Consider the following 23869-nt stretch of genomic DNA (forward strand, 5'->3'; position numbering starts at 1 on the left):
TATGTGTTTCACAAAAGGAATAACACTTCCTTTACTAAATTAGCTGCAGAAACCACACTTTCAGCTGATATTTCTTGAGTATTGGAGCTGTTTGTGTTCTTTACACAGTACGAAGCTTCCTGCAAGCAGAATTCCACTTTAAAAATTATGTATCCTTTTTTTTTTCTTCAAGTCCTTAGTAACTACAAACCATACTGGCTGTTCCACTTATTATACATTTGAATGTTGCTGAATTCAACCTATGGAATAATTCCCATTAGAAGTATTACAAATATGTGGGCGATGAAGAGAAATAAATGCCTCAGTATTATATGAGACAGAATTCAAACCAGCTGAAAATGTTATATTCTTTAAATATTTGACTAGATTAAAATTATATGTATTCAGTTTCCCACCCTCCTTTTTCTGAACAGCAATAATTCAAGAGAGAGATGTAGATTCAGTACAAAAAAAAGAAAAGTTTGTTAAATATTTTATTTCAAAAAATGTTTACCTGTTGTTTTTTTTTTAAATCTGAAATTCAATCATCTCTATAGTTGGCCAAAAATTGGGGAAAAATGAAAGTTACATGCATGTATTGAAAGAATAACAGATACCCTCCCTACACACACTACATTTTAAATATAAGAAGCAAATGTTATTCCTCCTCTGGTAATCTTTAACTGAAAGATCAGTGTTGTATTAGGAGAGACTGACACAGAGTTTTGCTGAAATACTGCTGTTTTACTCTAATTTTAGAACCACCGGCTGATGGTGGACTAAAACTTCCACTTCCTGTTTTTGACCTTGTCAACACTAGAACAGTTTGCTGGTTTAGCTATACTGGTAAACCCCCTCCTCGCATAGGCTCAGTTTATACTGGCAAAAAAAAAAAATGCTTTTACCGGCATAGTTTATTCCAGTTCCCCAAACAAAATAAGCTATATTGCAAAAAGCACTTTTATGCCACTGTAACTGCATCAACAGTAGAGCTTTTGCTGATATAGAAAGAATGGAAAAAAAAATCACATCCCTAACTGATATTGTGAATAGTGGCAAAAGCTTCTAGTGTAGAACTGGCCTTAGTCAAATGTACAGTCCTGCAGGTGTAAAGCTACCCACACCACTATCATTCTTTTCCCTTGACAGATTTCAGGGGTTTGCTTGACATTCATGGAATGAGGTCATATAACCATAGAGCCAAGCTGGTTTCATTTGCATGCAATTGAGATGCCCCAATGACTTTGTAGTAGGTTTGTCAGTCACACATAATGCTCAGTCAGAATCAGCGTGGCTGTCTGACTTCTGAGCAAGTTCACCAATTGTCCCCAGATTTAACCAATAGCAGTGATACTGCAGTTCCTATTATGGGTTATTTGTAGCTGAGCAATCTAGTATCTGGGGTAGTCATAAAAGTTGCTGGGACCAAAGGTGCCCAGGCCATCTTGAAGTCAGTTTCTGCCCACTGCAATCTGTAGGGTCTACAACTGTGGACAGTCATTAACGTGCAGGTATATATTACTAGTCACGTGTCTGTCACGTAGGTCGTGGAAGTTATGGATTCCGTGACTTTCTGCAACCTCTGCAGGGGCCAGTGTGGCTGAACCCAGGGCCACCCAATCAGCTAGCTCTGGTGGCTACTGGGACAGCCACACCAGCTGCTGCTCCAGCAGCCCCGGACAGAGGTCCCCGGCCGGCTGGAGCGGTTGCGGTCTGCTTGCCCTAGCTGCAGGCTGTGGCGGGCCAGCTGAAGCAGCTGCGGTCCACAGCCCCTGGTAGCTGATGCTGCTGGTCCCCTCTCTGCTCCCCAGCTGTGGCCACCCCACTTCTCACCAGTGCCTCCACCACCCCACACACATTTAATCACAGGCATTTTTAGTATAAGTCATGGACAGGTCACAGGCTGGGAATTTTTGTTTATTGCCTGTGACCTGTCCATGACTTTTACTAAAAATACCTGTAACTAAATTGTAGCCTTACTTGTTACTCTGAAGCCCAAAAAATGCAATTATGATAGTGTTATCCAAGACAAAATTCTAATAAATTAATATAACAAATAAGGGAATATTAATCTATGGGGCATGCCATTCTGTGATTAGAACAGATTTAAACAAGGGAAAGCAGATGTGCATAGCGGCCTGGGTAAATAACCTACCCTGAGAGACCAACATTTCATTTTGGAAACAAGAACAGCTGTGGAGAATACATTGTTAGGGAAGACATCAACACACACCTAAATGTAGTGTTACTGTACATCCACTCTTTGATGCAAGTAAATAATTTATAATCTGAGCCATTTCTCACACTTGCAGATTAGGATATTTACCATTAAATGGGAAATGTGCCTTAAAGGAGGCAGTGATAGACTTAGGTTCTGTAGACAGTAAATCAATCAATGTTTGGTAGAAAAGATGATTTCATGTCTATCCCATATTTGGAGGAGGTAGACACCTAAAAATATACTGATCTGACAGTGTAATTTCCACAGAAGACAAGACAGAAAGAACCTATCAACACTTAGGACTGAGACATATACATAAACTAAGTAAGGAAGGATTTTATTATTTGGATGAAAGGTTTTATTCCATCCATGAGGGTTGGTATGCAGCTTTTATCCTAAATATGGTTTCCTACTAATGGCCTTTGATTTGGATTTTTTAATTCATATTGCTTTCTTTACAATACTTTTGGCCATTTTGGAGGGCAGGTCCTGCAGCCTTTACTCTCATACACCACAAACTGCTGACCTTTATTGAAATGTAGAGTGGGATAAGAGGTACTTAACCTGGAGCACTCATTCTAAAATTTAGGCTAGAATAGTAGCCATGGTGGTAGGGTACTGTCAAGACAGTGCCTGAAATCAGTAAGGGTTATAGAAAAAGCATGGTGCCTGAAGGTTACAGAAATGCAAGGGGTAAACAGTTTTGGATGTAATATTGCCTGATCACAATGTGTTTGACATACCTAGTTTTACAGACCAGCTTCCACCAAATTGATTTGGGAACAAAGAGATACCTTAAAATTTCCTCCCCAGCATGGAGGCTGAAGAACGTGGGGTAGTGGTATGGATCCTGTTTAATAGCTGAGAAAGGTCTTGTAAAGAGCATTGGTATCAGAGAGTTGTTGCCTTTGGCTCTGCAGTCAGTCAAGCAGCAAATTGTTCTTGATGCACTCTGAGTAAACAGGTCATGTAGTAGCTTTGATTATATATGGAGGCATAATTACAAAATATGTGCCTTCAAGACTTTTAGAAGATAATGTTAAATATTTAAACAAAAACAATCTAGATGAAACATGAGTGGCTGAAGAAGTACTTCACCAATTTCAGTTTGGATAGGGTGCCAGGGGATGGGAGGCAGTAGTGTACTTGACAGCCACAATTGAGCTGTGCAGAATTTTTCCTGGAAGTCAATATATTAGTGTATCTCTAGCCTCAGTCATGTCACATTACCTTAAGCAATATGCAAGCGTCCATTGTAAGACAGAATGAAGGTGCCAACCTAACATACATCAGGAATTAATTTGCTATTTATGCGAGGTCCTTGTTCCAAAATTTGTTCTTGAATCTCTATGTACAAGTTGGTCAGAATCTTGAGGAGGCAGATAATGAAATGTTTCTAACTCAGCCAGATGGCTGGCTCCTTGTTTCAATTCCTCCTTGGAGAAGACACTAAAAGGGTACAGGGGAAAGTGTATTGAAAAACATGGCACGATAGAGTGGTAATCATATGAAGTGTTCCTTTTCCATGGTGGAAGTTGGAGCTGTTTGTTGCAAAAAGTATCTCGTCCAGCATGTGATACATATGGGATTATTATTAGCGGCACTTGTAGAGACAATAATTGTTGTCTAGTAACTGTGTGCTCAGATTAAGTGCCTGCTATAGAAGATGACATGTCACTTTGCTGCTCTTATTTGAGAGCAAATCACTATTTGCCAGCAACTCAGGCAGAGACAGAGAAGTTATTCAGTAAAGCTGTGTTTTAGCATGATGTTGTACATTTGATTTTAAACACAATGGAATATACACAAATGAATAACTGATAAAGAGGCACCATGACAGAAGCAGGAACAGATTTTCTGCCCTAGTACGTAAGTTATCTTTATTCTTCATTTTTAACAAGGCCAAACTTAGCCAGGTTTGTACAGTTTGTACAAAACTATTCACTAGCTTTGAAAACAAAATACATCAGAAACATCAGTTAAATTTATGGTCCCTGTTGAAAATTGCATGTTGTCATCACTACCAGTAATTCTGCTTAAATACTTTGGAAAGGTGAAACAAGGATATCCAAGAAATAACAAACAGTTCAAATATGGACTATGACATACCCCCTTCTGACAATGTGACCTATACCAAGTTTGTATCTGTATTAATCAAATCCTAATGTAAACAATTCCATCATATAAACATGTGAAATTACAAAGTCATATTAGGAAAGGATTAGATGCTCAAATGGTAACATTAAATAAGATACAAAGAGCTAACATAGATCCAATTTTGCAAACACATATGCATGTTTAATTTTATGCTTAAGTAAGTGAACTTTATGCACAATCATAAAGTTAGGTATGTGAATAAGTGTTTGCATTATATGAACACATAGCTAACCCTTTAATTACTATGCCTTTTAAATAATGGGTCAAATCTTTAAATAGATGAACTATTGCCATCCTCACCATGAACATTTCTTTTAAAAAATAAATAAATATGAATGGTTATGAAATAGGAAAATTGTACATTACCCACACAAGGCATATAAAAAGGAACTATCTGAAAACATAAGAACTGGTATTTATAATACCACAGAGGAGACACCATCATCATCAGGTTTTGGAAGACAATATATTTTATTCCACTTACGTTTCTTTGCTTTTATTGTCATAAATGTGACAATGCATTTTACTTGTGAACTATCTTTTTAACATTTTTTTTACTATAATGAAAAAGCTGTTGTAGCTATTTTAATCCGTCCATTGAAATGCTCCTGAGCAAAGCAAAACTAAATTCTGAGGCTAAAGCATTCAGATAGACTCAGATTTGGCTTGTGGACATCGACACACAAGCGAGGAAATACATTAGTAACCTTTTTGGCACTTATCTGCAATAAGACGTGGAGAGGTTTAAGTACTTTCCCGTCCAACAAAACAGCTAAAGTGACAAGTCCACATTTAAACTGCAAGCCAGTAGTTCACATTTAAAGAACAAGCCCGACTGCAGTTATGAGCACAGAAACATAATTTTAAAAACCTGCTCCTGTTTTATTCAATTTGAAAAATTATACTGATTTTTTAATAGTCTAAATACATTCATTCCCAGGCTAAGTAGTTATACAGTAATTCATATGATTTTTAACCACGCACAACCAAATTATAAATCCCTGAAATATGGATTTATTATAGGAATATTGACAAAAACTTCAGAGATATAAAAGACAGTCTGATATATCATTTGTAGCTCAACATTAAGTATTTAAACACCTGGGCATTGGCAGATGCATCACTCCAACTGTTTCACACTATTACCACTTCTTAGGACCATCTTGTTTAAATAGAATTCACAACAGTTCCCAATTACTTACAAGGATAATTTTTTTACATTACAAACATTTAATGTCTTTACTTGTATTCCACGACTTTTGGAAAAGAGTTAATCTTTCTGAGCCTCACAGGGTCTGAACACACTCCCGGCAATGATATCCTTACTTAACTTCAAAAATTCATTTCATGTTTTGCTTCTTCCAACAGTTCAAGGCACCCACATAGCAGTTTTTGTTCTTCCTTAGAACTTTTTCTGGTGCATCCTCATCCCACATATTTATGACCCTTGCTCTGTCAGTGCATTCTGGGACTGCTGAAATAACTCTCAAAGGACTTGGCACTGCTTCTCTGCAGGAGATATAGGGTAAATTTCCAAACAAAAGGCACTGTGTTGTGGATGAAGTTAGAAGTACTAGCAAATACAGAATGTGTGGCTTTCATACTTGGGAGACAATGTTGTAGACTGCACACATCAGCTGGACTTAAGCAAAGGTCTTTTTTTCTAAAAGGCCTGAAAAATGCTTAGGACAGATGTAGTATGTATGTATGAACAAGAGCCATTGTATAAGCATAGCAAGCTCAAAGCGTTTCAATGTCTTTTGCAATGCTTCTTCACTTGGACAGAGCCATAAAAGAAGTATAAATCTACAGTATAAAGTGACCCCTAGAAGTCTGCTCATGGGACAGACTGGCTGTCATTGTCTCCTGCACCTTGAACAGTAGGTACATCTAGAAAGAGTAGAAACATTTTTCTGTTGTAGAACAACAAGAACATGGAGACTACTATTTTCCCCCCTTTTGTCTACTGTAAATTAGTTACTGAAGCCAGGAAAAAAGTTACATCAGGTATGAGTTTTCCTTGTCTTTCCTGAGCCTGGATAGTATGTATGCAAAACAGCTATCACTTCCCTGAGGCAAAGATCTTCAAGTCACATCTAGTGTAGTCCCTGCCCCAAGGAGCACACTATATTTTTTATTTTTTGCATTTACAGCATTTGGCACAATGGGGCCTTGATCACTGATTGGAGTTGTGTGGTTCTACTACAGTCTAAGTAATTATAATAAGGCAGGGGTCACAAATGATTCATTCCCTCATTCATCCCAGACTCCCACATTTTCTCATTAAATTCCTCTCCCTTTTCTTCACGAGTATGCCAAGACTTCAATGGGGCATCCATCTTCACTGATAGGAAAGAATAGTGATACCATCTCCCCAGATTTAAATGCTGCAAGCTGGTATCAGATGCCAAAATGAGGCAATGGAAAGCAGTTATAGGGATCAGACCAGGAGTAACTGGGAGAAATTTAATGGCTTGCAATATTTAGGAGGTCAAATTAGATAATCTAATGGTCCCTTCTGGCCTTAAACTATCAAAAAAACCTTCAGGGAGCAACAGTTAAGAGGATCACCTTTGTGAATGCATCTAGTCCAATGTATAAGAACCTAAATTAGCCTTGTAGTCAAGTCATCAGGTGTTCCCAGCTTTCCCTTTTAAAATATAAATTACACTTTCACTCAAAGCAATCCAGAGACTAAACTGTGGTAAGAATGTCCAGCTGCCTTGTTGTACCAAACAGTATTAATGTTAGTACCATTTGATATATAAGTGACTATTATCTAGCCAAACAGCATATGGAGCCATGCACATATGATTTTTTTTAAAATGGCCATGCCTTTAAATGATACAGCCCTGACAGAGTAGTGGAGAAAAATGAATTTTTAAGGCCTTTGTCTCCACCTGGAGATGAATGTTGTGGCACAACCCATGTCTGATACTAGTATGCAAACTAATAAAATACCATCCGGAGCTTAAAATCAACCGTCATTCCTTCTAACTTGTATCTCACAAGAAAATCATATCATCAGCAAACTACAGTGCTAGTTAAGCACATTTAGAAAAACCAACACAACTCATAGCAAAGGGCATTTCTGAGAAAGAAAAATCTTAAAAGTTTTGAATTTCAAAAATAGACACCACACTCACACTCAAGGGACATCCTTCACTTTTAGGCCTTTGTCACAAATCTGGATCTTTATTGTTCTGAAATAAATGCTATAAACACAAGACTCAAAAACAAACTCCAACTTTCCGTCTCAGAAGAGGTGTGGTTCAATGCCCATATCACATGTAACAAGAAAACTTCCTTTAAAAAAAAAGGAAAAGAAAATCACTGTAAAGTCTTTCATAAGCATGAAAATGCAACCCTTGGTTTTGTCTCATTAGTTTGTATAGAGGTGGGCATCAAAAAATTCTGCATTTTCTTCAAAGTTCTTGCTATGACACTTGACGAACTTTTTGCCACTCAACAAATTCATCAAGGAGAACGGGCCCTGGAAATAGCAATGTTCAAAATTACAAGATGCAAAGCCTTTTAAAAATACTTTTTAGTTTCCTCTTGAACTATAAAGGCTAAATCCTTTAGTCTAGATAGTGTTCAGTGTCAATTATTATGATCAAATGTTTATGAAGAATTTAAGATGACTAAAATTATGCCACACCAAAAACAGATGAATGAGAGTTGTATTTGGGGGCTGGAGAAGGTGAAGTTTTGTTTATTTTTTAAAATAAAGCATTTGACAGTTTGAGTAGATTTTATTAAAGTAGTAAGATGATATTACATTAACATCTTAATAGAGCTATACTACAAACCAGGCTAAAGAATTCCCTTTTGCTAAAGATTTCAAAATTGCATGCAATTGTCTAGAATAAGGAGCAATATGAGATGCCTTATTCAATAAAAGTATAATATACTTGACTGTACTTTAGCTCTGCCTGGAAGAAAACCACAGATCATTCCCCAAGGATGGGAAACTATGTTGCTTCAGTTTAACTGGAGCCCAGCATTCATTGGCTCAAAAGAGAGGTTGTGTCGAAACCCGGGGTGTCATGTAGCAGCTGAACACAATGGATCAAATCCTCAGCTCCTGTAAATTGGCACAGCTCTGTGGGCTTCAAGGGAGCTACACCAATTAACAACTGCTGATGATCTGGCCTGTTGCTTGTAAACCATCAGGCCAGTTTTTCTTTAGATTTATTCTAAATTATATTTTGTACTTTAAAGTGAAGTTTCTTTTTATGGAACTTAAATTTATTCCTCCATTCTGGAACTAGAAATATTGAAACTACACTTGAATAAACAATGTTATGAACACTTACATGCACCATCTTCATCGTAGTTGCTAAGATCTGCATGCACAGTTCTGCTGAATTCTAACACATTGTACCACTGATCCTTGTTCATAACTCTATACTTTGATTGCTAAGAAAAATAAAAAATATTTAATCAGGGAATCTGATAAAAATATTTCTTTAATTTTTAGTATTTCTAGAGTCATCTTGAGTTATTTCCCGATGTACATAATTCCATTACTGGATATTGACATCCATTATTTCATCGATTCATAAGATGCCCATCAAAATGGTATCTCAGGGCATATAACACCAGCTGAAAAAACAAACAGAAGATTAGGGAGGGATATATTCTGCAACCCTCTGCAGAAGCCAGAGAGTTTCTCTGAGGAAACTGGTTGTGAACAGTGTCCAGAAAATAAAATATCAGGAGAATCTAGTGGCTGTTATTGGGAAGCTTGGACAAAAGGGTGTGTTTTACATCTTGCCCTGAATCAAATTCAGCAAGGGATTCTCCTTCCCTCCAGACTATGAGCTAAAGTAGAGTCCCCAAAGATACTCACTTTGGGTCACTTAGTGGCTTAACTGGTAGAGAGGCACATTTAACTCCCAAGTTTACCTTTTCGATATGAGAAAAAAGAAGTTTCAGCTTCTTATATTACAGCTCCCTTTGGCTTGGGAGGGTGCAGACAATAGGACAAAGAAGTTCTCCTTTGAGATATATAGAAGTTATTACTGTTTCATAAATGTGTCAATAAAGGTGAAGTGGAGGAGCAATATAGCTGAACCCTCACATAGAGGTGCACAAGCCTCACTACCTCTTCTAACAGCAGGACACTGTAATGTCACCCTCCAGACAGCTGAGACAATTTATTTTTTAAAACAATAATAGAGTGCATACCTCCAAGTACTGATAAAATACTGAGAACAGTGGCCATGTTCTTCCAAGCAGAAGCGCTAACATAGATTTTGCAGTATCAATATCAAGACTTCGCTGGTCTTTATCCTAAAATTACAAAGAAAGGAGCACTTAGGAAAAACTGATTAAGGAACTTGTATTCAAATGTTCTAATGATCAGACAGACTTACCCTTGCAAAATCAAAGGCATATCTGTAGATATTCTTAAAGGATGAAATGTCATTCAGTTGTGACCGCAAAAAATCAAACTTACTCTGTAACTTTTCTGTGCAGTCACACCTTAAACAAAACCAAACAAATAATGTTAAACAAAAAATAATAATAAAAAAAAACCCTATATGCAAGGGTCAAGTTTGCTCCTATTATAAACATGCTTGCAGTGGGTTAAATAGACCTGTTTTTCAGATGCGTTCACAAGTCACTGATGTTAGGGATGCTCAAGCCATGTAAACAGACTTTCGTTTACCAAGTACACAGTTTGAATTCTCTTCTTGTACTTTTCAAAGTACAACCTTTTAAATTACTAAGGACCAGATTCTGCCAGTTTATTTCTGTTTAGTAGTACCTTGCTCTGCAAGTATTTCAAGCCTGATGGAGTAAGGTACCATTCAGTGTCAGTAAGTGCAGCAAAATCTAGCTGTAAGACATGACCCTATGCTGCACACCTTGCATATACAAAATTTTCATTAGTTATACATATGTAAGAGTTGCTCAAGCACTATGCAAAATATCCTAGAGCCTCTTTTATATGACTTAACTGAAAGTTGAGAGCAAATATCACAGCATGAACTGCTCAGTGCCCATTAAACTGGGACTGGCAGAAAAAGTGGTTCACAAATTACAGAACAGAATTTACAAGTATAAAAATTATTGCTCATGAAATTGGCTCTGTTAAAAATAGCTTTGGGAATATTTTTCTTAGTATGACTCTTAAAAAAAAGTGTATGGGCTAGATTCACCAACTGTAGGGATTCACTTCAAAGAAGAGCAGTTGGTTATATTAACTCTTCACTCCACTGGGGTTCTATTGCAGGAGTTATACATGAAAGACAGGCCATTAGGAGTCTTGCAGTGCATGTTGCTGAGATGATGCGCCTCCTTCCCAACCAGCATCTCCTACTTTGGGTTGTGTTGGCTCACTCTATGCCTCCCAGGGGAAAAATACTGCTGACATTTTGCTCCGTCACAACTTCTACCTGGCAGACTTTTTGCTGCTGGTGGAGGCACTAGTAACTACACAAAATGGCAAAGACCCTGGGCCAAATCTGTAGAGTGCAGAGAAGATCAGTGCTCAGTAAATAATCAGCTAATTAGATTGTACATACACATGACAAAAATTATTAGTTTTACAGTTAACACATGTGTTAACCTCAACCCTGCTTTATTTGTTTTCTAAAATATGGTGGGTCCCTTCATAAATAATAAGATCTAAATTAGTTCAGTTTTTATTTATCCTCCCAAGACAGCCTGAACCATGTATTTGTCAATTTTCACTCTGGACTCTTGTCCCTAAATTTGAATACACTATAGATAAATTAAAAAAACTAAGATGCATATATAACAGGCATGTCTCTTTCACTGTTGGAACCTTTGTCCTGACATTAACTGATATAAAAAAATATGTCTGCAATACATATAGGTATGCATGATCTAAGTCAATATAATGCCAGGAATGAGTGGTACTCTGACTTCTATTTTGCGGGGTCTATGTAAGGCAGACTCCACATAGAAAATACCATAATAGATTAATCATTGTCCATCGGGCCCAGTATCCTGCCTTTAGTGATACCTGATGTGTCAGAGGAAAGTAGACATCTTGCATGGAGATGAGAACCTGAATTTTTGGACAAAAGCAGTCTGTCACCAAGTTCTCATTGGTTACTTATCTACCAGATTTTTTTAAAAAAAGACCAAAACCCAAAGCTTTATGCTAGTGTGTCCAGTACTCCCATAAAATGAAATAACACCACCCATATCATAAAGGCTTAAATGGTACTGACATATACATGCTTTATTTGAACCATTTTTTTCTATCTGCAAGGGAGAGAGAAGGCCTCTCTGCAGCTCCCACCTCCAATTGTACCGTGGTTGATTCAACTGAATAGAAGTGCATTGAGGACTGACTCCATGCTGCCTATTTCTCCAGTCATGTAAAGAGGCAGTCCCTTCAACTTCTTCCAAATTATTAGTGGACAGCTTATAGAGTGCCTCAGACCACGGACACAGTATAGCTGCAGTGGGAGTAGCAGAGAAGGACATCTTTGTTGCACTAGAGGTTCCACAATATCAGATGATCAACTAAATGAAATAACTGGCGGAAGGTTTCATTTACATTAAACTTACTACTTTCTGTTGGGCTATAGAAGAATGGAAGGAGAGGTGATGATGGGGAGGAAGTAAGCAGGAAGGAAAGTTAAATGATGCTCATAAGAACATAAGAATGGCCATAATGGGTCAGACCTATTGTCCATCTAGCCCAGTACCCTGTCTTCAGACAGTGGCTAGTGCCAGATGCTTTAGAGGGAATGAACAGAACAGAGCAATTTCAATTGATCCATCTTCTGTCATCCAATTCTAGCATCTGGCAGTTGGAGGTTAAGGGGCACACAGAGCATGGGGCTGTCTCGCTGAACCATCTTGACTAACAGCTATTGATGTACCTATGCTCCATGAACTAACTTAGTTTTTTTTTAAACCAGTTATACTTTTAGGCTTCACAACATCCCTTGGCAATAAATTCCGCAAGCTGACTGTGTGTTGTATGAATAAGTACTTCCTTATATTTGTTTTAAACCTGCTGCCCATTAATTTCATTTGGTGACCCCTGATTCTTGTGTTATGTGAAGGGGTAAATAACACTTTTTAATTAATTTTCTCCACACCATTCATGATGTTATAGAGGTCTATCATATCACCTCTTAGTCATCTCTTCTCTAGGCTGAAGAGTTCATGTCTTTTTTCATCTTTACTCATATGGAAGCTGTTCCATACCCCAATCATTTTTGTTGCCCTTCTCTGTACCTTTTCCACACACACACACACACACACATATATATATATTTTTGAGATAGAATGACCAGAACTGCACACACTATTCAAGGTGTGGGTGTATCATGGATTTATATAGTGGCAAGATGATATTTTCTGTCTTATTGTCTATCCCTTTCCTAATGGCTCCCAACATGCTTTTAGTCTTTTTTGACTGCTGCTGCACACTGAGCAGATGTTTTTAAAGAACTATCCACAATGACTCGAAGATCTCTTTCTTGAGTGGAACAGCCAATTTAGACCCCATCATGTTGTAAGTACAGTTGGGATTATGTTTTCCAATGTGCATTACTTTGCACTTAGCATTGAATTTCCTCTGCCATTTTGGTGCCCAGTCACCCAGTTTTGAGAGATTTCTTTGTAACTCTTTGGAATCAACTTTGGATTTAACTATCTTGAGTAATTTTGTATCATCTGCAAACTTTGCCATTTCACCCAGATCATTTATGAATCTGTTGAACAGTTCAGGTCCCAGTACTGATCCTTGCAAGATGCCACTATTTACCATTTTCCATTGTGAAAACTGACCATTTATTCCTACCCTTTGTATCCTATCTTTTAACCAATTACTGATCCATGAGAGGGCCTTCCCTCTTATCCCATGACTGCTTAGTTTGCTTAAGAGCCTTCGGGGTAGGAGCCTGTCAAAGACTTTCTGAAAGTCCAAATACACTACATCAACTGGATCACCATTTTCCACATGCTTGTTGACACCCTCAAAGAATTCTAATAGATTGTTAAGGCATGATTTCCCTTTATAAAAGCCGTGTTAACTCTTCCCCAACGTATTTTGTTCCTCTGGGTCTGATTGTTCAGTTCTTTACTATAGTTTTAACCACTTTGCTTGGTACTGAAATTAGTCTTACTGGCCTGTAATTGCCAGGATAGCCTCTGGAGCCTTTTTTAAAAATCAGCTTTACATTAGCTATCATCTGGTACAGAGACTGATTTAAGCGATAAGTTACATATCACAGTTAGTAGTTCTGACTACCACCTGGTCTGGTGACTTCTTATTGTTTTATTTATAAAGGAAAAAAGGAGAACCAACGATTCAAAGGAAAGGAGTTGTCAATAAGTTTCCGTTAAAACAACAATCGAAGTATTAAAAAAAGGGAAGGACTAAAATAGCTATGGTTAAAAACAAAGAAAAGAGACAGAGTTAAAAAGGGGGACAGTTACATACAGAATTAAATTTAATTAAAATCCCAGATTTAAATTTCTCTTCTTCCATGTCAACTTCTAGGTAGAATATAAGATCTCTGAGGCAAGAAACTGTCGTCTTGCACATCTACAAAGCCCACTTTTGGACAAAATATAAGTAATTGCATACAAAAAACCTAGTATGTTAAAATTATTATTTAGGTTGCACAGTATATCACACCAAAGTTAGGAAATGTTAGATGTATAGTTGCACAAGTAACCTTAATTTTGCCCTCTTGTGCGTCCATCCTGTGCACTGACTGAGGCAGAGGTCCTGTGAAAAAAATAGTATGTAATCATGTAATTAAAGACTGTATAGAATACATATACACAAGGGGATTGAATTAAGGTTGAAGAGGCAACTGTAAATCTGGCATTTCCTAACTTTCGAGTGCTTGACTTTGCAACCTAAATAACATTCTTTTGACAGGTTTTTTGTACGTAATTTCTTAAAAAGTTTTTTAAAAAAATGTTTAAACAAAAAAGAGGGAGTTAGGAGGGTTCCTGCCCCACGGGGGGCCATTGAGGGTGGAGGAGGAAAATGAGCTGCTGGGTCCAGGAGGGTTTACAGAGTGGACCCCAGTCTGACTCTCTCTTCCCCAGCACTCACTGGGAAGTGGAGAATCCTGCCCCATGTGACGCCCTTGCAGGGGGCATAGGCTACTGGGGCCATGTGCCAGATCGGGGGGTGAGCCAAGCTTTCTTCTCCCCAAACTACAGCTGCTCTGGCACTTTCCTAGCATCTCCGTTACAGTGTGTGCTGTTGTTGCCGTAACAGCCCAGCCTTAGAATGTTCACGTTTAGTTATTATCTTGGTACGTTGTCAAAAGTTTCCTGAGCAACAGAGAGAGAGAAAGAAAATCGTGATTTCACTAGTATCTCGGCAAAAAGCTAGATGGAATTTCATGAGAGAAAGGAAAGACTTCTCTAGCCTCAGGGCTTTCCCACTGACAATATCAAAGACTGAACAATGGAGATATGAGAACTTCTCAAAGAATGGTCCCAAGAATCTTTTACAGTGGAAAGCATTAGGCAATTTAAACATAGGTGTCATTTCCAGCCCCCCGCCTATAATAACAAAGATGACTGACAGCAATAGAGACTGGATATTGAAATCCTCTATCCACTGAGTTGGTGTAGGATGAAATACTGCAAATTTCCCCATATTGCCCACCAATATACTTCAACACTGGCATATCTCCATATCCACTCAGTTGTGTGTCTGCTGACTAGGATGACATTTCAAGATATGATTTTTGCTCAGTGAAACAAGACCCCAATTCGTTCAAGAGAAATCATCAAATTGATGATTTGATGACATATGTCTGTTACTCCCAGTGACTGACTGGGGCCAGGTTTGAATTGGAGAACTACGAGCAAAAGGTGCTATATTTTATCGTCAGTCCTGCATACTATCCAGAAATTGAGAGAAGGGTAATTAATATCTGCTTCCTCAAACACAAATTTGAACATGCTATCGTGTATAAAAAGCTCTTACTGTAACGAGGTCATCCCCTTTAACCATTCTTCCTTGGTAAAAAATCCCATGCTTTCAGCCTCTAATTTCCAGGCTAAAACTAACATAATAATCTGAGGAGAAAAAGAAAGGAAAATGTCAGTGTACAAAGAAGACAATAATTACAACTATAATTTACAAATGGATATCTAGATGTTTATGAAGAACATTTAAAACATTCAAATAATTAAGTGATTGTGCTACAGACTTAAAGGATTCCAAAATATGACATGTAGCTAAGTTAGTTGAATTCTGTGTGACAATCTTTCCCAAATCCTACATTTCAGAAAATAAAGTATATCTGTTCTTTTAAAAATAAACTTAGTTGACACACTTAAAAAAACAAAAAACAAACCTCCCCAGTTGTAACCTTGAGAATACAGGAAAAACCCCCATAATTAAGAAGCCACAACACTTTCCCCTTTCACTTATTGAAGTTTAAATTTAGTCTTATGAAAAAAAAGTTTATCAATTTATTTACTTAAATTTCCATTAATGTTCAGCAGTAAAACCTACGTTCTCAGGTTCAACACCAATGTCTTCACAGAACTTTTCCATTCCCTCTGGCCCTACAACTTCATCAGGACCTTCAAAACCAAAAAGAAATAGTCGAAGTTATATATAACATACAAATTACAATCATTGCTAATTTTGGTTACATACATAAAAACAAGAGATATTAAATAAAAGATGACATTTAAGAACAGACACAGAATTACAGCATTTGTGGTAGAAAATGACCCTATCTGTAACGCAGGGGAAGATGAAAAGTAAAGAGTACCAGTTATCACCTACAAAGTATCCTCAAAGGCTATTTGAAAACTCAGCCATCTTCAACATGCTTTGACCTAGTCAACAAAGCCCAACAGCTATTTTGTCAAGGAAAGCATTCACTGAGGCCAAGTAGCTATTGTTTTTATTATTATTTTTAAGTACTGCTGACATTATGGTTTAAGCCTAAATTTTCAGGGGAGGAATCAAGTTATATGAAATTATTTACTAGTTAATAATTGCCCACAGCCTCAGTTTAGCTGATAATTTAGCATTTTGGATGTAATTTTATAATAAATAATAATAGTGCGATAACATTAAATGTATTACATAACATCTAAGGATGAGCTTGCAGGGATTGTTATGCTTGGTTTTATGCTATATGCTGCCCCTTTGTCTAATAAGGCCTCTGACAACCAGCAAACTTGGCATCATATTAAAAAAAACACATACAGACATATTCTGAGGTTTATCCATTACATTGTTCCTATAAACCTCTCCCTGGTACTTAAGATATTTCTGCTGAATTTGTTCCAACCATTACTCCAACTGGGCTATTAACAAAGCTGGATGGTCACATGTTGTTGTAAGGTCTATTTACTTTACATACCATTTTGCTAGGTCCTGGATAATTACTTAGGTATTGGCTAAAACACCATGTTACCAAACTACAAAAGGGTGCATGTTATTTTTTTGGGACAACTATGGTAATTTTGCAAATTACTACTTTTGGGGGGTACACAGATAGCGTTGGAGGGGATGAGAGAGACCTATAATTTTCCATGCATTATAGCCATCGTAAATTAGCAGTATCCTGGCTATGATTCTGACTCAGAACTCATTTTTAAAAGTTGGTAATTCTGTTGGTTAATGGAATGAGAGCCATAGTCAATTCTGAATATTGAAAGTTACTTCCTTTTCAGGTAATGTGTGCTATTGGCAGATGGGAAAGTGAATCTGGTTTGCAGAGCACAACCACAGGTTTATAGAACTAGTACAAGGTAGCACACTGCTGTCCAAATACCTGATCTTCCTGAGCAGAAGCAATCACATGGAATATCTTTAATAGTTGAGCATTCAATCCTGAAACTGTTACAAATATGAGGAACTTTCCTTTACAATTAAACAGCCCCATTGTGTTTGCAGGATCAGACACTTAGAACTTTGTAAAGGACACTATGTATGAAACCCATTCAATGGGTTGCACCTTCATTGTGATTACAGTTTTTTCCTCTCTACATGATGTATTTTTTAAAAAAATTAAATGTTTAGATTCGAAGAGAAATCATTTAATTGTATCCTTAAAACATTTAGTCCACTGGTTAATATGCAATGATAAACGCATTTTTTTAAAATGACGATAGACGATAAATTCACATAGTTCAAGACTCTCTAAAATAAAACTGCAAATTGTACATCAATTTAGTTTTCATAAAAGCACTATTAATTTAGTGATCAAAAGTCCTTGAGCCTGAAATCCTTTACTTTTCCACTGGAAAGATGTGGTAGAGCCCAGGCTAATATGCCTCAAATTTAGTTTGGAGAGGCCACCATTAGGGGTGAGAAGGAAGTTCACTTCTAAGCTTCGCAGCTGAGACTATCAAAAAAAGTGTCAATTGGTGTCAGTTGTGATATGGATACTTGATCCACTTTACTAGTGGACAAAACCAACTAATTTCACATTTGCTAGTGAACAGTAATGACTTAATAATAAACTATTTAGGATGAATTTTAATCAGTAATCTAGAGAAGAAGGGCTCTGTAAACATTAGCAATTTCCTAAGGCCCAATTTCTAACTGTTTAGTAGTAAACAAACAGCAAAAAGTGTTTAACAAATTACACAAAACACACTGAGTGATCAGCTGCACAGCAGGCTTAACGTATAAAAAAGGGAACTTTCTTTAACATTTAAAACAAACTTTTTCTGTTTGAGATATTGATGTTTGTGGGGTTTGTCAGTTTGTTGTCATAAATTAAAGCAAAAATGTAGGGTACAGTATTATGAACTAATGCACAGTGCTATTGAATGACCCTCCCCCATTATTAACAAATATAAATAAAATAACAAAATTTAGTTATGCAAAAGATAATAACAAAATTTAGTTGTGCAAAAGATAATCAGACGTTATTTCACTGTCTGGAGAATCATTTCGCACCCTGATTTACTGTGTTTTGTTTTCCCCAAATCAATAGGAAGGACACTTGCATGGCTTCTGGATAAGCACTGTGTACAATGCAACACAGTTGTATTATTTTAAATAAGGCTACAATCAGTAATAAGCCTTAGGAGTACTGATCAAATAGAAGAGGGGGAGAAGGAGATGGGAAAGAGGTGAATTCTAAAGAAGTTAGAGGGATACTTTTTAGCTGGAAACACAATTGTACAAGAAACACCAATACATGTGTCTTATGGCCTATTTATTCAGAAAAACATTAATGTGAAAAAACAAGTGTTAATTTTCTTTAATTTATTATTAGCTTGTTAATTTCAAACAAAGCCATATGATTTTAAACATGTCTGTAGTTACTTCCATACCTGCATATTCATAAAACCAAGCCAGGCACTTCTTGCTTGAAAAATGCTCCTCTCCACTTATCACTTTACCAGAAGCTTGCGATCTGCAATAGCTTATAAAAATACACATACAAAGATGCCTAAAATGTTACATTCACTGTTCCTCATTTTTTAGAAATGACTATTTTCTATTAAGTTCCAAATACTTCATTACTAGTCAGAACTAAACCAAAAAAATGTCTTCATGAACAATGAGCATATATAGAATTCGTTTTAGTGGCAGCAGTTTGATACAGTACTTCACTTAAGTTCTATGCATTAATAAGAGTTGTAGACAGTTCTCTCACACTGCCAAATTTATTACAAATATTCCTTGTTTGATATTTAAAAATACTACTAGTTTGCAAGAGCACAAAAGGACGTGGCCTGTCAAAAGATCAATGCAACAGCAATAGTTCTTATGTTGTCAGCCAAATATTTAAACCTGGGTGCCTAGTTAGGCTTTTAAATCCATAATTAAGCATCCTAATGTAAGTGGCCTGATTTTTCAGAAGCGTTGAGCACCCACAAATCCCACATAAGGGGAACCACCGAGTTCAGCACCTTTGAGAGTCACGCTATTTTTATTTATATATATAAATTTGAAAATGTGTTCTCTTTTTCTAATGTAAACATCTGTTTATATCATCACATATCCTATAAATGGGCATGCACAGTATGTCTGGAGGCCAGAGAAAATAGTAACAATAAACAATCCATAGTAAATCCATTAATTTTACACACACAATATGTAGACAGTAAAGATCGGCTTCTGCCCTTACATATGTGCACTAAACCCCTATGACTTCATTGTAACATGCAAATGTGTATGAGATAAAATCCATACAGTCCATCATTCTACATAGATTACACTTTATAACCTACATTTCTTTCAGTTAAAAGTGGTCAAATCATCTTTAACAAACTATAACACCTTTAGAAAAAGTTTCCTTTCAAACTTAGATGACATCCTTTCAGATTATTAAAATTATTAGTTTATGTAAAAATGAGATAAAAACTGACGGTAAAAGAGGATTTGGAATTATGCAGTTCCTTCATGGCAACTTTAAAATGAGACACGTCAAACAAAAAAAGAAGGTTCCAATGCTGTGAGGTGCTGAGCACATTTATCACCTAATAAAGCACTGTAAAATTCACTGGGAGTTCAGGACATTCAGCACTTCGTAAAATCAGGCCTTAAATGACAAGCTGCACTTAACACTGTGCTGCAGAAAAGCATCTATCAATTTGAGATTAAAAATGTAAATATTTAGGAAGAAACAAAGCCATACCGTTAGTTTTGGTTAATTTTTTCCAGTTTAATATATTTAATTTTTTTAAAACACTGGCCATGATACAGAATACTAGAGCATTCCACTGCTAATCTTTTGCTATGGTGAAAACTGACTACTCCATTCATATTCTTTTTCTGTCTTTTAGCAAATTGCTAATCCATGACAACCCCTTGCTTTTCACCCCATAACTACTAATTTGCCTTAATAGTCTCTTGTGAGAAACTTTTCAAAGGCTTCTTGAAAGTCCTGATAACTTCAGTCAGTTGGTTCTCTTCCACTCACTGTTTTACTGACACGCTCAAATAATACTAACAGATTAGAGAGGCACAATTTCCCTTTACAGAAACTATACTCGTTAGTACCTACCATATTATGTTAAAATGGGTGTTTTATAATGTTTAATTATTGCTATGATCTGTTTATCTGGTAGTGAAGCACAACTGGTTTTTGAAAAGGGACAACTTTATATACTCAGCAGACCTCTGGTATATTCATTCATTTTAATGAGATGCTTCTCACTTGTTTTGGGTATTCTAGGCTTCCTTGTTTTGTTGTTTCAGAGTAACAGCCCTGTTAGTCTGTATTTGCAAAAAGAAAAGGAGTACTTGTGGCACCTTAGAGACTAACCTATTTATTTGAGCATAAGCTTTCCTGAGCTACAGCTCACTTCATCAGAAGCTTATGCTCAAATAAATTGGTTAGTCTCTAAGGTGCCACAAGTACTCCTTTTCTTTTTGTTTTGTTGTGAATCCTGCTGCCCTACTCCCATTCTGCTACACTTACACCTAACCTGGAGATTACGGGTAATATGAAACCCAGCATCCCAGATCTACAGAACAGCAGGAGTGATGCAGTGGGTTTGAACAAGGAGACAGATATTGGGAGCAACCCAATCTCTATAATAAATGGCACAGTTATGCAAAATGGAAGAGGAAAGAGAGGCAGGGTTGTAAGCTTGTTGAACAAGCCAAACATGGAGGCCATGCCCCAACATGCAAGCTGTCTGTGACCCCATTATGCTATGTCAAGCGGTCACGGTACTACGCGCTGCACTGAATGGCTGGGCCGCCCTGCTGCGATACAACACCCCATCGCAGAGCAACGGGCCGGCGTGTGTCAACATGCCAGCAGGCCATGGCACCCCATGGGAGGTCGCGGCCAACTGATGTCGCGGCGTGAGGACACGCGTCGCCAAGCCACACCGCGCTTCAGCTCCGCTCTGAGCGGTGACAGCGGGTCTCGGGGTCACCCGCCCTCGGGCGCCAACACGTGCCCAGCGGCGCCCTGCAGCGCTGACACCCCGCTGCCCAGCAACGCCGCCCCCACTCCGCATCCTAGCGACGCCGCAGCAGGGACCGGGGGGGGGGGGGGCGGGGATACGGTACCTGCCCAGTTTACATTTCTTGAGGCCGCTCTCGTCCGCTACCGCCGCCGCGGATTTTCTCTTCTTCTTCACCGGCATCTTCCTGCCTCTGGGAGCGGGAGGGGCCGCCCCGCTGCAGGCAGCCGGGGCCCTCAGGCGCCTCCCCCCAGGGCACAGCCCCAGGCGCCTCCTGGCGACGAGGAGAGGAGCCCCGTGTTCCCCTCCTCTCACACGCCGCCCGCTGGCGGCCGCTTCTGCCCCGGCAGGGAAAGTGCGTGCCCCGCTACGGGCGGGTGAGGAGGGACCCGGCAGCGCGACCCGGACACAGACGGCAGGATGGGAGCAGGAAGTGACAGAATCGCGGGGGGGGGGGGGCGGGACTAACAGCGAGGGGCGGGTCTAAGGCTGGTGCCAGGCGCACCCACCCCCGGCGCGCGCACCTTTGCCTTAGCGCCCCACGCGGGGCGGGGCGGGGCGGGGCGGGGCTGAGCGTAGCGAGCCGCGCTCTGTGCGCGCCGCCGAAGTCGCTCAGCTGAGCCGCCCGGGCCGCCTTCCGCGGGTACCCTGCCTCAGAGCTGCCGCCCGCACGCCGGCCCCGCGAGACACTCCCTTTCTCTGGGCAGCCCCCGGCCCGTGATGAGTCTTTTTGCCTCGTTCACCCTCCCGGCCAGCAGCGGCAGCCAGTTCCAAGCGTGTCCCCCCCCCTCCTCCCCTTAAAACACACACATCAAGCGCTCCAACAGCTGGTCCCTGTTCTCAGCCCTGAAGTGCCTCCCTTCCAAGATCTACCCTTCTGCCCTGGTACCCAGCAGCAGCGATCCTCCTGGAGAGCTCATCGCCCCAGGGGCAGCTCATCCTCAGACGGCTTCCCTGGCTGGACTACTTTCCCACACCCAGGAGGAGGTGGCCGTGCAAGAGGGGCGGGCATATAGGCGGCACATGATGTTGAAGGGGCACAGTAGAATGTAACCGTAAACAGTGGAGTAACATTGTGCGTGGGGGGGTCAAGAAATAAAGTTGGTCAGTTTCACACCAGCACCCATGTATGTCACAGCCAGAAGTAAACTAAACCTTTCCCAAGAGCAGAGCAAAAGAAGTTCCTGAATCCTTCAGTCTGGGTGGCAGTTGGACAAAGACAGGATAAAATGTTTCCAAACTTTTCTGGAAGCCTGTAGAGTTACTGAAAAACTGGAAAGAGTGAAATCCTTCATATTGCTACATGTGACAGCCCTACAGGCCCTGGGGGTCTACTAGTGCAGTGGTTTTCAACCTTTTTTTATTTGCAGACCCCTAAAAAATTTTGAATGGAGGTGTGGACCCCTTTGGAAATCAAACCACAGGTTGAAAACCACTTTTCTGTGGTAACGACAGCCTTTTATGGACTCCTTAGACCTACTGTCTGGACCTCCAGGAGTCCACAGACCACAGGCCGAAAACCACTGTGCTAGTGGTAAGATTAAGGGAACAGGAAACCGCTAGACCAGTGGTTCTAAACCCAATCAGCACACAGCTGCGGCCCATGTGACTTTCTCAGGGCCATACAGGTAGTATATATATTGTGTTGCCCACATAACATATATGTTGGGGACACTGGGGCATGGCCACTAGGTAACTCGAGGGGATGGAAGACCACAAGTGTCGATGAAGCCCCCTCGCACTAAGCCCAGGTGTCCTTGGCCCCACCTCCCGCCTGGAGGCACTCGCAGCAGCTCTGCGTACTAGGCCCAAGTGTCCTTGGCCCCCCCGCCTGGAGGCACACAGCAGTTATGCTGAGGATCTGCAACAATATGCTGCAGAGTCAGACTGCCTGAAACTCAGCAAGGCCAAACAGGGCAGATATGGAAGAACAATGCTGAATAAAGCAGCTTTATGTATAGTTTAACAAATGATACAGAGAACCAGGGAACTAGCTGGGAACTGGATTGGCTGGCTATATGGATACTTGGGGCAGCTTGCTATTGGGTAAGTATGCTGGGAAAAAGGATGTATAAAAGCCTGTGTGACTTCCTGCTCTGGGTACAGGATTTGAGATTCAAATCTCCCTGTACCTATTTGAAGCTTCAAATAAACTTTTCTGCTTCTCCACCCCGTTGTGATTATTGGGTGTAGCACACCGGGTAATGAACCACTCAAGCTGTTGTTCAGCCTCTCAGCACTGGGTGCCGGCAACATATAGAGAGTTGTATATGCAGCGTGCAATGGTAAATAGGTTAAGAACCATTGCGCTAGACAAAGTCACACAAAAATTTCAGGTTTCAGAGGAACAGCCGTGTTAGTCTGTATTCGCAAAAAGAAAAGGAGTACTTGTGGCACCTTAGAGACTAACCAATTTATTTGAGCATGAGCTTTCGTGAGCTACAGCTCACTTCATCAGATGCATACCGTGGAAACTGCAGCAGACTTTATATATACACAGAGAATATGAAACCTTGAATATTATGAATATAATACCTCCTCCCACCCCACTGTCCTGCTGGTAATAGCTTATCTAAAGTGATCAACAGGTGGGCCATTTCCAGCACAAATCCAGGTTTTCTCACCCTCCACCCCCCC

The 23869-nt window shown here is 39.4% G+C and overlaps 1 protein-coding gene across 5 annotated transcripts; it reads right to left on the minus strand.

The window, feature by feature from the left end:
• Window positions 1-4034: 4034 nt before the first annotated feature.
• Window positions 4035-21995, minus strand: DCUN1D5 (defective in cullin neddylation 1 domain containing 5). Of its 5 annotated transcripts, none has more exons than XM_048844152.2 (8): window positions 21339-21990; window positions 18641-18732; window positions 15849-15919; window positions 15315-15406; window positions 9739-9847; window positions 9551-9655; window positions 8677-8779; window positions 4035-7663 (listed from the first exon to the last, which is right to left on the minus strand). In XM_048844152.2, coding segments are annotated over exons 1-8 (651 nt in total). In that variant the 5' UTR covers window positions 21416-21990; the 3' UTR covers window positions 4035-7661. The 5 variants fall into 5 exon arrangements, with proteins under 5 accessions (XP_048700109.1, XP_048700091.1, XP_048700100.1 ...); XM_048844134.2 differs by having other exon boundaries at window positions 4035-7850; window positions 21339-21764; XM_048844143.2 differs by lacking the exon at window positions 8677-8779 and having other exon boundaries at window positions 4035-7850; window positions 21339-21992.
• Between the last annotated feature and the right edge of the window lie 1874 nt (window positions 21996-23869).

This window comes from Caretta caretta, chromosome 1, assembly GCF_965140235.1.
Source record: "Caretta caretta isolate rCarCar2 chromosome 1, rCarCar1.hap1, whole genome shotgun sequence".
NCBI classification, from domain to species: domain Eukaryota; kingdom Metazoa; phylum Chordata; order Testudines; family Cheloniidae; genus Caretta; species Caretta caretta.

Excerpts from the sequence above, each read along its gene's own strand:
- DCUN1D5 (XM_048844134.2), bottom strand. The coding sequence starts at position 21,415 with ATGCCGGTGAAGAAGAAGAGAAAATCCGCGGCGGCGGTAGCGGACGAG. Across the intron at positions 15,920-18,640 it reads TTGGTTTTATGAATATGCAG|GTCCTGATGAAGTTGTAGGG; the intron begins GTATGGAAGTAA and ends TTGGTTTTGAAG. Across the intron at positions 9,848-15,314 it reads AAGGGGATGACCTCGTTACA|GTGTGACTGCACAGAAAAGT; the intron begins GTAAGAGCTTTT and ends GTTTTGTTTAAG.